The sequence below is a fragment of the Zootoca vivipara genome, chromosome 8 (assembly GCF_963506605.1).
Source record: "Zootoca vivipara chromosome 8, rZooViv1.1, whole genome shotgun sequence".
In the NCBI taxonomy this organism is placed as follows: domain Eukaryota; kingdom Metazoa; phylum Chordata; class Lepidosauria; order Squamata; family Lacertidae; genus Zootoca; species Zootoca vivipara.
The window spans coordinates 21,189,629-21,206,015 of record NC_083283.1 but is presented as its reverse complement, the minus strand read 5'-3'; the positions used below and the strand labels follow the sequence as shown (position 1 = coordinate 21,206,015).

Sequence of the window (16,387 nt, the reverse complement as noted above, 5' to 3'; positions counted from 1 at the left end):
TCTGGTGACTTCTGTTTCAGTGTATCTGAAGAAATATGCATGCACATGAAAGCTCATACCAATGCAAACTTAGTTGGTCTCCAAGGTGCTACTGGAAGGATTTTTTTAAAAAATCTTTTATCAAAGTCTTGTTATATGTTACACTTTGCCTGAGATATGAACTAGTACCATTTCCAATCAGGAGCTCAGCAGAGCAACTGAGTGTTCTAATAAAGAGTTTTTCCACTTAAGGTATAAAAAAAATATGTACAAAACTCTCATAAAGCCTGCAAAGGGCCTTCCATTCTTTATTTAATTACACTGTACATTGACTTGATTTAATTAAACAAAGAAATCTATGTTGTTCCTGTGCTCCAAGGAAGGAAGGAGTAGAGCACTTCTAGCAGAGCAGTTAAGAAGAGACTTCCTTTTGTGTTGCACTTTCCAGGCACAGGTCCTCATTTTAAAGCTCCGTATCCAAGTGTTTTTCTGCTTCTTTTGGTTCCTCTGCTTCCCCTGGGAAAACATGCATTTGACTGCTGAATCAGAGCTAATGGCAACCCACTGAAAACCCAATTGCCATTTGCTCCTATTCAGCAGTAAAGCATGGATTTTCCGGGGGAAAGGGCAGGGACCAAAAAACCCACCATCGCTTGGACATGGAGCTTTCATGCCTGAACCTGTGCCTAAGCGTGGCACAAAAGGAAGTCTGGATTTGCCCTTGCTGACTGCCTGGACTTTCTGCTTCCTGTTGCTGCTAAGCTGCCCTAGCAGTTGAGAAAATGGAGCAGCAAAGAAAAATAGCTTCAAGAAATGGCAAAGATTATACAGCTCCTTTCTTTCCAGAAGTGGATGGATGGTGAAGGGTGAGGCAGCATTTGAAATTCTCTTCAGACCTTTCTTTGTGTAGGGGCAGCTTGTAGCACTCACTTTCAGCATTCCATGCAAGCAGAGCTCATTGCTTGGCGGGTGAGCAATGCAATGCCTAAAATAATTTTACAGATTAGTGAAGTTTGTGAAATTATGCATTGAAAAGTAGAGATAAGTTACATTAGTAAATTTAGAGCCATTCAGTGCTCATCATGTCAAGCTGCATAACAACCTATATTCCAGTTTCTCCTCTTCTGCTTACAAGAACATTTACAGTGTTAGTTTTTTATTGCCCCAACCTGTATTGTGTGCTTTGTTTCATGCTCCACAGTCCTTTGAAAGCAATACAGTACAAAGCTAGTGGTGACTCTTGATGATTTCAGTAGGTTTGAAGTGAATTTAACTGTGTGTGGCTTTGTGTCATTTTCCCTGCTGTGACCTTTGTCATGATCATCAACATTCTTTCATGCCTGGTAGGTAATTTTTCTTTCTGTCTTGCCAGACGCTATCCGAGCTGAAAAACATTTTGACAGGCTTGCTGTCTCTGGATGCTTACTCCCAGAAGTCTATTAATGTCTCTGCTTGCCATTTTTCTCTGCTTTGAAGAATTTAGGTGCCCCATTATTTAATACTGTGATCTGCTGTACGTCCCAGCTACCTGACTTGCAACATATGTGGAGACCAGACCCAGCTTATCTCCTCACCCCATCCTAGCACTTTTAAGGGTAATCAGACATGGGGGTCTAGCTGGTGGGGCAATCTGGAAGGTTAGCAAAACTGAGATGGAGATTTTCTACAGTTGTTGGGAATGAGTGTAAAGTGCAGCTGCAGAGCATGGAAAGAAAGAGTGGTGGCAAGCAGAAGGAAAGACTAATGGCTGCTGTGCCAAAGAGCTTCAGGGCCAAGGTGAGGCAGGGCTGCTTATCTACAGAGCCTGCCTAAAGGGTTGTACAGTACCTTGAATAAACCAGTAAAAGAGCCAAGCTAAAGGTGAGTTAGGACCAAAGAGACATTTTACATTAGGAACTTAAAAATTGGGGGAGGGGGTACTAGGGTGACAGTACCATAGATGCTATTTTGTTGAAGCATATGACTTAAATGTAACAATACCATAGACTCACTGATAGGATGTCAACTTGGAAGAGAATAGAGGACAGACAGACAGGATGGAACCCATGGTCCAGTCACATTGCCAATATTTTTTTTATGAGAAATCAGAAATTTTTAAAAAGAAAAAGCTTTTTCCTTTAAAAAATCACCTTAGTTTGATTTAATATTTGAGTGTGTTGCATAGAATTAAGCCTGGGTTGTGGTTTCTCCTCAATTATAGCTTTGTGTGATTCTTTTCTGCAGGCAAAAGCCCAATATAAGGGCATGAATTCATGATGGTGGGGAAGCATTCCGAATTGTTTCTGGGAAAGGGTGATTACTTTGTTTCTCATTTCATTTTCTAACAGTTTAAAAATCACTGCCTCTTTCTGCAGTGGTGTTTACTTTTGTTGTCTCCCCCCCCCTCAAATGTTTTAGCTGTAGGAAAAGTACCATATTCTCCCCCTCCCCATTGTAGCAACATTTGTTGCAGATGATCACAGTATTTTCAACACTATCTTTTCACTTTGAATTTTGTTCATTTAGTTTAAGGATCTGAGAAAATAAAAACAAAGATAAAATTACAACTCCTATTTTAAGTTGTTACAATACTCCTAAGTGAAATATAATTGATGTGTAGTTCATTTTAATGGTAACACTCACAACCTCTACTCACAGCTACCGGTAAGTGAACTGTGGGGAGGGGCATGAGTATACATGTCTGAAGCGAGCTCCGGACTTCACCAGAGGTGTGGTGAACTACCAACTGACTTCAACAAGTCACCAACAGGGTATAGCCTGGCAGCAGTGATTTATGCACTGGTAAACCTTGATGCTTTCTTACTGTAATGTGCTCTATGTGGGACTATGCTTGCATCTGGTTTGGAAGCTCCACTTGGTGCAAAATGCTGAGACCAGACTATTGATGGGGACAGACTAGCTCATAAGTATGATTCTTAAAAGGTTGCACTGTCTCCACATATGTTATTGGGCCAGGATCAAGGTTCTCGTGTAGATTTACAAGGCCCTGAACAACATGGGTCCACGATCAGTGATACCCTGATCACTGTCAACTTGAGGGGAGTCTCTGTTGTTGGTTTGCCATTGCTCACATGTATGGCTTATGTCTTCTCGAAGTGGTGACAGATGACATGATAGTCATCTTCAAATAGCTAAATGACGTGGAAGATTTATCATGCTTCTTTTCTGCTGCTCCAGAGGGTAGGACCCAAACTAATTATAAGAAATGAGATTTTGACTAAACATCAGGAAGAACTTTTTGATGATAAGAGCTCATCAACAGTGGAATATACTACCTCAGAAGGTGATTGACTCTCCTTCATTGGAAGGAGAGGGTTTGGAAGGCCATCTGTCTGGGATTCTTTAGTTGTGATTCCTGAATTGCAGGGGGTTGGACTAGATGACCATTTGGGGCACTTCCAACTCTATAATTCTATGATTCTAAGCCTTGCGTTCAGTGGAACTCTCTCCTGAGATTAAACAGGCACCTTCCTTACGGAACTTCAGGTGCATGACAAAGACTTCCTTGTTCCAGCAGACATTTTAAGCTAACATCCAGTTTTATGATAATTTTTAATTGTCCTACTTCCTGGGGATAATTTTTATGTACACTGTTTAGAAATGCTAGTAAGCCAGCAGTATATAAATTTATTAATTAGATAAAATACTATTTTAATATAAATGAAATGGTATTCATTTCCAGACTGAAATCATTAGGTAAAATGTAACTCATGGTTAAGTTATCACATCTAAAAATTAACCCAGAAACTTTAGTTGTCAGGTCTTGGCATCATATTTCATGGAAGGGCAAAAGTGCAGGATGTAATAAAGCTCAGCTGGCTGTCCCACTTCAATAAGAAAAAAAAATTGATCCAGAGTAGCCCTCTGAGATTTCTCTGAAATCTACATTAATTGATTTTTAGGGAAATCCATAACCAAGGCTAACCTTCTATACCAGGGGTGTCAAACTCAAATTCATTGGGGGCCACATCAGCAGTTTGGTCACCCTCAAAGGGCCGGTTGTGTCTGTAGGACTATGTGTCCACTCTTTATTATCATAAATTATTGTCACTGCATTCAATTATTAGTTTTTTGTAATAATGTAAGCTCATTCCCGCCCCCACGCAGATCACATTCCTGCGTCGTGGCGCGTGTGTGGGAGGGGATGTAAACGAGGGAAATTTGAACAAAAGGTGGGGATCGACTGCTTCCGGGGGGGGGGGCTCAACTAAACCTTCGGCAGGAAGGAGAAAGCCACTGCTGGGATTAAAAACCTGCAGATGGAAAGAGGGCTTCCCTCTCCCGCTCTGCGCACACCCAAACCCCGCTAGGCAGGATGCCACACGCTGCAACCCACCCCATGCTTTGGAGAGGGGCAGGAACATGCGGTGCAGCGCCAACTCCCTGCTTTGCTTTTGCATCCTCCCTCCTCAGCACCAGAGTCCCTTCCCCTCGCGCTGAGGGAGGGCAGCGGATTTCCCGAGGAGGAAGGCGGTGGCAGCCCCAGCGGACGTGCATCTTCGCCTCAGAGCTGCTCTTCCCCCCACCCGCGCTGTTGTCGTCTTCGCCGCCGCCTCTCCCTACCGGGACTGCAGGCAGAGGAGGCTTGAAAACCTCCCCCCCCCCAAAAAAAATTTCCCCTCCCACCTACTCAAACCGCGAGGCGACTCCATCTGGAGCCCTACATCACGAGGGGCTGAGAGGAGGCGGCGGCAGAGCGGGAAGAGCAGGAACCCATGCCGTCGTCGCCGCCTCCCTCCCGGCCGCCCCCTGGGGAGCAGCTCCGCCGGAACTGAGAAGCCAAAGGGCGGCTCGGGGGTGGGGGGCAGAGCAAAAGCCAGGCACCCTCCCGAGTGTCTATGAGGAGAAAACGGGGGAAGAGGGAAGAGAAACCCGGCTCCATCAAGAGAGCAGCTGTTGTGCTTCGCCTACTTCCCCCTCAGGCTCACTCCGCGTCCCTTTCGCCCCCTCGCTCGCCCACCTCCCGGATGCAGCCGAGGAGAGGAAGGGAAGCGGCGGGCGGCGGCTCCCCAGTGCCACCTCACTCGTTCTCGGAGACAACAGCAAAGCCCGCCAAAAAAAAATCCAGCGCTGCTCCGTCCCGGCACCAACTTTGCCGGTGGCGCCTGTAGGGCTTTCCTACCTCCTCGGCGGGCTTCCTCCTCCTCCTCCTGCATCTCACTTCCCCGTCTGGCCGCTGTGCCACCGCCTCCCTCAGCCTCATTCGAAATTGAAATTCCCTGGCCAAGGCCGTCAGCGCGGCTCCAGCGCCCCGGCCTCTGCCTGCAGCCCCGCCCCCGGTTTTGACCCTCGGCCAATCGCAGGCTCCAGAACTACTGTCAGCGGCTATTGTCGGCGGCGGCTACGCGGGCCACATGACGATGTCTGGCGGGCCGGATTAGGCCCCCGGGCCTTGTGTTTGACACCCGTGTTCTATACAATAGGCTAAAACCTGACTGTTGCTACTGAGAGCCCATAGTTATTAGCTAAGCTGCTTTGATGTTGTGGAATGTCTGCAAATATTTTAACTGCTTGGTGTGAATGTGAAAATAGTAAGTTAATTTGGCTATAGGGAAACTTCCAGTGTGGCAAAGGAGAAAAGAAGTCATTTGGGTAACATTCCTCAAAAGCAAATCAGCTTGTTTACAGTATGTGAACAGAGTAGATGGCAGATATTCTTCTTAGTAAGCACAAACCTATTCTCATAAGGAAGATAGCTTGCCCAAAGATGACACACAGGAAGGTGAAGATCTCCCTCATCAGAATCTTATTGCTCCATCCATAGGTCTTAAGGCCTCTCAGCTAGTTAGATGGTCTTAAGGGGGAAGAATATCAGGCCACAGTTCACAGTTAATAAGCTGTCTTTGGCAGCTTGCCTACATGACAGATGCCTCTCTGTCATGGCCATGGTGCCAACATTGCTAAAAGATTCCAGTTATGACTCAGATCATGAGAGGTGAGTGACCTATCACAGATCTCACTAGTATAGATGTTGTATACAAAGGTTTTGTTTCTTGATGACCACATGAACAAATTGTTGCAGAGCCCATGTCCCCTCCCCACTTCTCTCTAGTGGTTTTCATATCCTGCTTTCAAATTCTGAAAAACAGTTTATTGGTTCAGAAGTTATGAAAAACACTGTTTCTTGTGACAGTCTGTTGAGAGACTACTGGACACTGGGACAAAAAAAAAATTGGAAAGGAGCCATACTCAAACATTTCTTTCATTCTAGACACAAGCATGCAAATTATAAGGATGATTTGAAATATTATATGGAAAATTGCCTTAGACTTTTGATCCAATTAGTTCACTGTTCTCTACAGCAGACACCCCCAAACTGTGGCTCTCCAGATGTTTTGGCCTACAACTCCCATGATCCCTAGCTAACAGGACCAGTGGTCGGGGAAGATGGGAAATGTAGTCCAAAACATCTGGAGAGCCGAAGTTTGGGGATGCCTGCTCTACAGCAATGTACACCAGTGTTGGACCCCCTAGATGTTGGACTGCAACTCCCATTATCCCCAGCCACCTTAGCAGTTGCCAGGGTCAATGGAAGTTGTAGTCCAACAATATCTGGGGATCCAACATTGAAAAACAGTCTACACTCACTCCCAGTGGCTCTCCAGGGCTTCAGGTAGAGCTGTTAGCCAGTCCTTCTGTAGATACCAGATATTGAATATGAGGACACTGTGTATGCCAGGCATAGGCAACCTTAGCTCTCCATATGTTTTGGAACTACAACTCCCATGATCCCTAGCTAACAGGGCCAGTGGTCAGGGATCATGGGAGTTGTAGTTCCAAAACATCTGTAGAGCCAAGGTTGCCTATGCCTGGTGTATGCAAAATGTGTGCTTTACTGCTAAGTTATAACCCATTTCCCCCAAACACAATAATTCAGGACTGAGCTTTGTCTCTGAGGTCGTGCCCATTGCACCAGCAGTCATTTGTATAGCACCTTAGAGGCCACTAGCATTCTAGCATGTCCATCCTGTTGCATAGGTACTTTTGATGGTATTGTCAGCATATGGAACTGCTGTTTGATCTTTCTATGTTGCCCAGAACTTCCATAAAGATTTTTAGTGTCACTAGTTCCTTAGGTGCAAAGGTTCATGGGAAATAGATTGCCTCTTCATCAGACCTTTCCAGTGAGAAAGCAGTGTAAGCCAAAGTCTCTGTAGTTGGAGATGCTGAAGCAGCAAGACTTTCTAGTAAACTGAAAAAGAAGACTCTAGAGCAGGCATCCCCAAACTTTGGCCCTCCATATGTTTTGGACTACAATTCCCACCATCCCTGACCACTGGTCCTCTTAGCTAGGGATCATGGGAGTTGTAGGCCAAAACATCTGGAGGGCCAAAGTTTGGGGATGCCTGCTCTAGAGCTAGCCCAGACCATTCAGTATTTCTCAATAGTGGCCCAATTACACAAAATCTAATATGTACGAAGCAAAAGTGTGTTAACCATTGGCAAGCATTCCACCCTTCTCTGCCCCAGAGCCTTCTGCTTTGATTTCTTCCACTGAAGCCGTACATTAGGTAAACTTCCTTCTATGCTATGCCTTTCCATTTTGGAACAGATGTTTTAACAGTGGTGGTTAATAGAGAGGTTACAAGATCCACAAGTCAGAACCAAAGTAATTCAATTCTGGATATGGGCAGAGAACAAATTAATGTTCTTCCTGGTTATCCACATCACGTCACCAGGCTGATAACTGTGTAATGAGCCAGATCTAGCAGAAAGACTAAAAAACAACAAAATAAATCAACACACACACACAACTCTTGAAATAAATAAAAAATTAAAAAATTGTGCAGTAGCACCTTAAGAGACCAACTAAGTTTGTTCTGGATATAAGTTTTTGTGTGCATGCACACTTCTTCAGATACCTGCTACTGGACAATTTTTTATTTATTTTGACTGCGTGAGACCAACACAGCCACCTACCTGAATCTAGAAACAACTCTTGAGTGATTGAGGATTTCAGCCATTTGATGGAGGAACTTTGATCAGATACAAAGTAATCTGCTCTATACCAAGTGAGAATATTTGTCGACCTAGCCCAATATCATCTAATCTCAATCGATTAGTTGTTCTTCGTTGTCTCCACCAGGAGTCTTTCACATCACCTGCTACCTGATTTTTAAAAATATCAGGTATTGAACCTAGAACTTTTGGCTCTGCCATTGAACTGAATGAGTTGGTCTTACAAGTAATGAATATATGTACTACACCAGTATATACTGATGCCCAGAAGTGGCCAAATTAACTTTAATCTGTTTTCACTACCTGGATGACTTCTCAATAATTTTGTATATCAATTTACAATACTGTACATATATTTTAGATCCAAATTTTATAACAAATCACTAGACAAACCTCCTACTGGTTTCGTCTTTAAAGTCTTCTTACCTCAACTTTGTTCCTTAGAAAAACTTCTCTGTATAGGACTGTGTGCCCTGAAATTCAACTAAATACATGTGTGTAATCTAAAATCTCATGCAATAGGGTTGGGATAATTTCAAACAAAACAGTTAAGCTTTAAAATCCTAAAGTGGCTTTTGAAAGTAGAATAGTTAGGTTGAGCACTCATCTTACCAAATCAATTTCCAATTAACTTTGGGTAAACACAGCCATCTTTCTATTGTGTTCTTGTAGGCTAGTAACAATTGTAACCTCAGAAAATGTAAAAGGAAGAATGTATTTTTAGGTAGCTTTTAAGAATTGTCTTTTCTTTCTGGTAGCAACTGATTAATAAGACTGGCCAAATTTTATAGACCTGTACAAAAATGTTAATATGAGTCTTTTTGCTGTTGCTCCTTTGTCCAAAAAACATTTCACTCTTATGTTATTTTTCCATCCCACCCCAATAACTCTTTTAATTATCAGTTCTTCTTGCCCAACTGTACCGTAGCTCCATTTTTTTCTCTTCTAGCCAGAATAGTCTTGCTTCTCTTCCCCAGAGTCCAGCTACTTTGCATCCTCCATATATCTCTTCAATTCCTTCTTTGGTTTTGCCTTGTTCACCAATATTTGAATGGGAGAGTAAGGAGGGAAAAAAGAGGCCGCTATGTTAGACTTGCTTTCTGAAATTGCCCTGGAATTGCACTGAATGATTTGTGAGTCTCAGTATGTCTCTTGAGCCACACTTAAACCATCCCTGCAGTATGCAGATATTTGTTAATTGATCATATTTAAATCTGTTGTCTATTTGATATTTAAATTTATTCACATCTAACAACAAATAGCAATACAATAATATTTCTGTGAGTCCCCAGTGTGAAACTTTGGATTGGAGCCAGACTAGTTGCACTTGGTTCCCATTGAAATCTATATGAAAAGTTAGTCATGACTAAAGTCCTATTGATTTAATGGGAACTTAAAACAATTAAAAATCTGACCTCAATCTATCTTTATTTATTTAAATTTCATAAAATTTGTTCCTGTGGGATTGTAAAAAAACACAAAAACAAACCAAACCTCAGAACAGTTTGCAAAAAATAGGTAAAGCAATAAAATTACTGATAAAAATCAACAATGATGATGTAAAACATTAAAAAATTAAAAGACAATAAACTACAACACCCAATGATCTCTACTAGTGACTTCATGTAGACATTAGATCACTATGACTTCTCTGTGGTCAAAGTCTATCATGCTCTGCTGTTGTCCCAGCTGCTACTCCTCTCCTGCTGCAGATGGGTATCTGATCAACTTATTATTGGGGAATTTTAAGAAAATATGTGGTTACTTTTTAATAAGGAATGTTTGAACACTACCAAAATGGAACTACCTGCCATGTGCTTGAATGCTAATAACGTTGGCAATGGTATTGAACATTTAAATTGCCTCGCTTCAGTATCATTATGAGATAATGCAAGCTTACCTAAAACATGGTGTTGATCCTCTACAAGAGCCAAATAAAACTCTACTTCAGGCCTGCTCACTTTTTATTTGACAAACCTTCATCTGGTAAATATGAGCATGACTCACTAAAGCATGCTGCTAGAAAATCAAATTGATAACTTAGTTCTTTTAGTTAACTGATTAATGTTGACATTATATATTATTTAACATGTTTTAGTGTAAATACCTTATTTTTCATGGTCTGAGTATTCCTGTTTCTTCTGTGTTTCCCTCATCTTTCCATATTCACTCTGCACTGAGCATTGTGGCTGTCATTCATTTGGCTCTGCAGGGGTTCCCTTTTGAGCCTATCAGTGCACTTCCTTAATTAGCTGTAAACCTGCTTATTCCTTTCTCCTTAGGGGCTAAAATTGCTTTCAGTGCACAGGCTTTCATAATAGCCCTCACTGTATTTTATTTTATATAGGGAGTTTCCAAGTGGCTGATAGAATATCTGATTTTCAGCATGCAGTATTTAATATTATAAGGCAAATCTTATTAATTGGCATACTCCCCTATGATAGTGATAGCATATATAAGCTTCGATTTGATCCAGAAGAAGAGTGAATAGCAGTGGAATGATAATTTGTATTCATGGATGGTTGTATTTTAGATTTTCTCTGCTGTGCACACTACACTACAAAACCTTTAACTGTGTTCCATTAGATGAATAGTCTTGCAGGCAAGTCACTGCCTTGCTGCACTGTACATGTATTGGAGTGATAGGTCTACAATCCTATAGTTTGCTAAGCGGATAGACTGGTACAGAGTACTTGATTGGTTTGATTGCTGTTAACATTAGTGAACAGAATGCAGCAAGCATCCAAAATCTGCTGCAGGTTTCTGCTTTTGGAGCTTTTGGAACCCACAGTATATTTAAGTGGCAAATTATTTTGGGAGAATTTGAAAATCTGTGTGATAAATCATTGTTTCAATGCTTGGAGCACAGTATGTGCAGTAAGTAATAGAACAATAATGAAGAGTAGGCTGTGTGCTGTACTTTTAGCTGTCTACGGAGAATAAATTAAACTGGCAAAGGACAGAATTGCCTTTTATCTTATGCAAGATATGATGCAGCTTTTCAAAATGTGAAGACAAAGAACCTATTGTTACATTCTCATTGCTACATGTTATCATTTGAAGAATATGGTTGCTATTTTTAGAGGGGTCTTTCTGCCTTGTTCTGCTGGGAGGGGGAGACCTATGTACGCTGTCATTGGTGTTAGTCATTTTTACAGGAGAGGAAAGGAGGAGGAGAAGCTGCAGAAATCCTCCCCTTTCCTCCTCCTCCTCTCAGGCTGTAGTAACTGTGTGAAGATGCCTTGTCCTCGTTTTTATTACTTCTGAGATTTTATTGCTGGCAGCCAGATGTGCAGAAACTCCTGACGACAGCATCTATTCACTGCGTGTTTTTAAGAGGCTTAGAGAAATATGAGTAGAGTACATGAAAGCAGCTCAGCTTCACACTTCAGTTGGGAATGCCCAGAAAGCTCACTGCTGTTTGGAATTCTTGCTACCGTGAAGAGAAAACAGTGCGGGTGCTAAATCTTCCACGATTGAATTAAAAGAATAATGACTGTACAATTAACTATCAACCCTTGCTCATTTAGTCACAGTTTTTATCGAAATCAGGAGAAATATGGAACTTGATTGGCATGTCTGCATTTGATGGTGACTGCAAAACAGATGAGTTTTTGCACAGGTGGTAAGGAGGAATAGAAGGGAAGAGAGAAAAATGCAATTTGAGACATTGCGCCAGGTCTGCAATTCTGTATTATCTCATTTTCATGGAGTTTTCTCCTCTCCTCCAAATATTTTACAAAATGATATTTTTGCACAAACGTTGGATAATGCTAGGTAAGTAAGAATGTAGCATTTCCCCCTTCAGCACTGGAACGTTCATGACAGCAGTATGTGCATGTGCTTGCTTTTCAGTTAGTAATTGCACATAATCAGACCTTGAAATATTAAGATGTGTATAGCAGAAATTAGTCTTTCATTAGTTATCTGTTGCTTTGCATAATGTATTTAAATTAAACTTTTTATGCAGGAATTATATGACTGCATTACTGCAATAAAAATGTGCAAGCTGCAATGTGGGTACATTCTGAAACACTTTAACTAGCATGATCAGATAGGCAGCAGTAAGTATAGATCCCATACACTTATGAAATATTCATGGAATATTTGTGAGGCAAAATCATTGCTGTTTGAATATGGCAATGCACAAGGCTGTGACCACTTGACCGTAAATAATTTGCTATAGGGTGTAAATTAGCAGTCCTGCATACGTTTTGCAAAAATATGCAGAAGGAATATCCTTGGGAGGGAAAGAGGTTATTTCAGAGCTTAGCAAATTTCCATAACCATATTAAGTATACCCATTATGAATGATTAGATTATGTTTTGCAGCAGGTCAACCAGTCTTGAACACTATTTCATTATGGGTTCTCATTGTTATTTTAGTGAAGTGATTGGAAGAAAGGTTTGTTGATTAAAGTGAGTGGTGGTTGTTTCAGGTTCTTACATGTATTTAATGCTATTCTGCATTTTCTAGTAATTGGTATGTTTGTGACATTTATTCAGTAGGCATTCCCTGCATAAATGGCATTTAGAACTTTAAAAAATATTTAGGTATTTAATGAGGCAAGTAAAAAATATTTAGCTGAAAGGATGTGTGAAGGTGAACAAGGGAGAAAGAAAGCAGTAGTTTTAGATTAGCAATGCATTGTCATAAGTGTTCTAGAATAGGGAGCAAGTAGTACTCTGAACAGCAAATGAATCTTTATTTTTTTATTTGAAAGAATTTTGGGAAATGTTCCACTTCCTCCCTAAACAGCACAAACTGCTGTTAATCACAAGGCTATTATGGTATTATTGATTATTGTCCTTAGCACTTTCCTCTTTTGTGTACCCACCATTAGTTTTGCATCACTTTTTATTGCCAATAATTAAACTGATAAGCTTTCACAATGATGCAGCCAGGTTTTAATAAATGGTGTCGCAATATAGCTCGATTTAGAAGATCACAAGTTGTAGAGTTTTTCCCCCCTGGGCTTTTTTTTGGTCATTTCTTCAAAACTTCACAAATTGAAATAAAAATGGTTGAACTACAGATTATTAGTCCAAAACACTGCATACCCCTAAAGTGCATATCACAAGGCCTGCAGGCTAGCTTACTGTTCTCAGGCACCCACAAACAAACCTATTCTTTTCTGCTCATGTGTGTTGTTGCAGTTCCCACTCAGCAGGCTGCATGCTTGCTTTTGGGAAATCACAAATTCCTTTTCTCTCTATGCTTTTTGTGTCTGTAAATCTTTGTAATATGTTTAAAATAGCTTTAGATGTAGCAGTATGCACATTCCATGAGAATGATTAATAAGAGAAGAACTGTGGCCTTAAACTTAGTTTTATATTTTAGTCTGAGGCTTATTTTACTTCTTCAAAGAATCCCGAGCTATTTGTTGATGTCAGTTTATGCTATAGGGAAGAAGCTCTTCTTATGTCCCCCCCCCCAAATGATATATATGTAGTATTAGGAACAAGAAGAGCCATGCATGCCTGTTATGGTGATTGCATTTTTATAGTGTTACTCGTTCAAAACTTTTAAAGACTTACATATGAAAGTAACTCTTTTCCTCTCACTTAAGGAACTATAAATTATTTCACTTGTCTTATTATCAATAATAAACTGAAGAACATATTGATTTGATGGTAAATTGTTTTGAATTAAAGTAACAATTATGAACAACTTACATGTATCTTATTTGTTGCTTTTTTCTGCTTACTATTGCAATAAATTCATTTTTAATTTCTGATTGTGCAGCCCTTCTCCTTTAAATATATTTAGACTGCAATCCCATGCACATGATCCTAGTAGTAAGCCCAATTGGACATTGTGGGACTTACTTTTAAGTAAACATGCATAGGATTGTGCTGTTAGTTGTTACTTTGTTCAAAACTAATTAATGAGTAGCTTGCATTTTTAAAAGAACATTTAACAGGGGGCATGCAAATGCTTTTAACAAATCATTTATATTCAAATTGTAGAAGAAAGTAGGTTTTAATTTTTTTATTGGTTAAGTAGGAAGGGTTCCTTGGCAGTTTTGATTTTATTTGTAGCTAGTATTTTATACTATAGAGAGAGAGCTGCTGTTTGGTAGGTGCTGAATAAAAAATGTTAATACAAAAATTGTGCAGCCAGCATGTTCTTGTTTTGCACTGGTAATGTAGCATTAAATTTTATATTCCTGGAGTGTGCCCCCCCCCACATGTCTTTTGTGGAATCCTGAATATGTGTTGCCTTCTCACACGTACTGCATGCTAGCAGTAGTATTTATCAAAGTGCCTCCTCCTCCACAGTTAGGAAGCTTACTGAGTGGCTCTTCTTTTATTAGCTATATATTTAACTGGGGGCTTTCTTTTATAGCTAATCCTTTTGCTTCTATTAACTACACTGCAATGCTGCTGCATATACTGCTATTCTGGCCTGCATGCATGTGATGTTATGGTATGCTGTGCACTCTCAAACATGTGTCACTTTCCTAACATTCCTAACTCCATCTTGCTGAAGCAGCACAATTTTGCTCACAGGCCCACGGCAATTGCACACACATGCTAATAATGTGCACTAGTCTGGATATACAGTATTCTTTATTTTAGTCATTGTATTTTATTATAAAATCCCCTTGTTGGAAGAATTATGTCTTTGCTTTAGCTGGTACATAGAATGAACTTGTTTTTGAGTCTCCCATGTTGCAATTGAAATGAAAGGTGGTGAAGGGGAAAAAATAGAATAATTATCTTACTCTCTTCTCAAAATGAATTGTAACAAGGTCCTAATAAAGTGCCTGCATTTGCCTCAATATAGTTTTATAGGGACATTCTCTGGTAAGACGCTAATGTCCTGTGGGCTTTGGTTTATTTAATCTTTAATTTTAATTAAAGTGGTTTTAAGAAAACCCTTCATTTTTCGTTATATTTACTGGTCTTTCTGACTGCTAGTCTTTCATCAAAGAATGAAAACCGAACTAACATTGGGTTGTCAGAAGCTCTATTTGCAGCAGTATTCTTTGCACTGCAATGGAGTTCAGAGGTGCTTTGGGCATATTCAGATGAACATATCATTGCGTAAGAATGGGTATCTTTTGTGATGAAAATTGCTACAAACTGTACAGAACCTAACTCCAATTATGTATTTGCATTTGACCTCATCTGTTGTCCTTTGAGGATGAAAACATAGTGCCTTTAATGCCCAGAACAGCTTTCTTTCTCATCTCTTTTTTTAATTCCTGCTGCTAACAGTGAGAAGGTGCATGTTTGGCCACAGAGGGGCATAAGACAACTAATTGTTTCTGAGAAAAGTCAAATGATTCTTAGGCACTGTGCATGACAGAGAAGCAGCAGAGAGCTTTGTTTTAATGTTTTCTTATTTACCAAGCCCTTCTATTAAAAAAAAGACATGTTTCTTTAGAAATACAACAGGGTTGGCCTTATACTATGAATTTTCATGCTTCTTTTTCAGTTGTTTAGTGATTTGGCTCGGCCTTGGGGAGAAAATAATACTGGATTACCCTTGTAGAATTATTATGTTAATAATAATAATAATATTTAATTTGGGAGAAGAAAAGGCTAATCCGGAATGGGTCCCTAAGACGGTTGGATGGCGCCTTGTACGCCTCCTTCTGGCAACTCTTGCAGCCAAGCTAGTGCCAAACATATTGTTCTGCTTTCCTTTGGACTACATCAGCGAGGCCGAGAGGAGGGATTGTCATCTGGGCAGCTCAAGACCGCCATACACACTGCCCAGGCTTGCGCCCCGGGGCGTCACTTTGGTGTCACTAACACGGCTGTTTGAATTCACCCCCAGAGGCACACTCCTGTGTCTCTCGAGACAGAAGGATGCTAACAAGAATGACAAAACATTGTACTCTAAAATTCATTGTTATCTTGACTCATAACAATGTTACAATGTGATATCCAGTATTGTCATTGTGTTGTATTTCCGTAGCAATTTTCTGTTTCTGTATACAAACCAATAAATCCAAAATGAATTGTTTTTTACACACATCTTATATGTTTACAATGTAAATATACCATGAATCAACAATAGTGGTTATGGAAACTATAAGGATAGTCCACTTTCCACAAATCCAACAACAAACTGTATCTAAACTGTAAAAAAGAAATCAAGTAAAGTGTCTGATCCTTTTAAAAATGTTGTGGTTGAAATAATTGTATTTTATCACTTTATTTCTTGTGTCACTCTGATTCCTGAAAGTGTATTGCCACTATTTTCATTTGTTAAGAGACCTGCAGTATTGCACTATTTGGTTCTTTGAGTTCTATCTTCAAAACTATTCCATGAAACTGGAATACTCTTAACACGGCCTCATTTTCAATGCACTGTTTGCATATTATTTCACCATAATAATCTTTTTATATTTATTCTTGAAATACATGGTGCTAATAGAGAGTGCTATACCATGTCCTAGAAGGGCACTTCTGGAACTCTTCACTAGGTGGTGAG

At 40.2% G+C, this 16,387-nt stretch overlaps 1 protein-coding gene across 11 annotated transcripts in view; it reads left to right on the top strand.

Annotated features, from left to right (window-relative positions):
• Positions 1 to 16,387, top strand: part of RIMS2 (regulating synaptic membrane exocytosis 2) — a 363,820-nt gene that overhangs the window by 107,586 nt on the left and 239,847 nt on the right. The window contains exon 1 of one of the 11 annotated variants that reach the window (XM_060277675.1): positions 6,757 to 11,715. The exons of the other annotated variants lie outside the window; for them this stretch is intronic. Within the exon in view, the coding sequence (XP_060133658.1) occupies positions 11,594 to 11,715 (122 nt within the window). The 5' untranslated portion in view covers positions 6,757 to 11,593. Of the gene's footprint in view, positions 1 to 6,756; positions 11,716 to 16,387 lie in introns of those variants that run through there. 11 annotated transcript variants of the gene reach the window in all.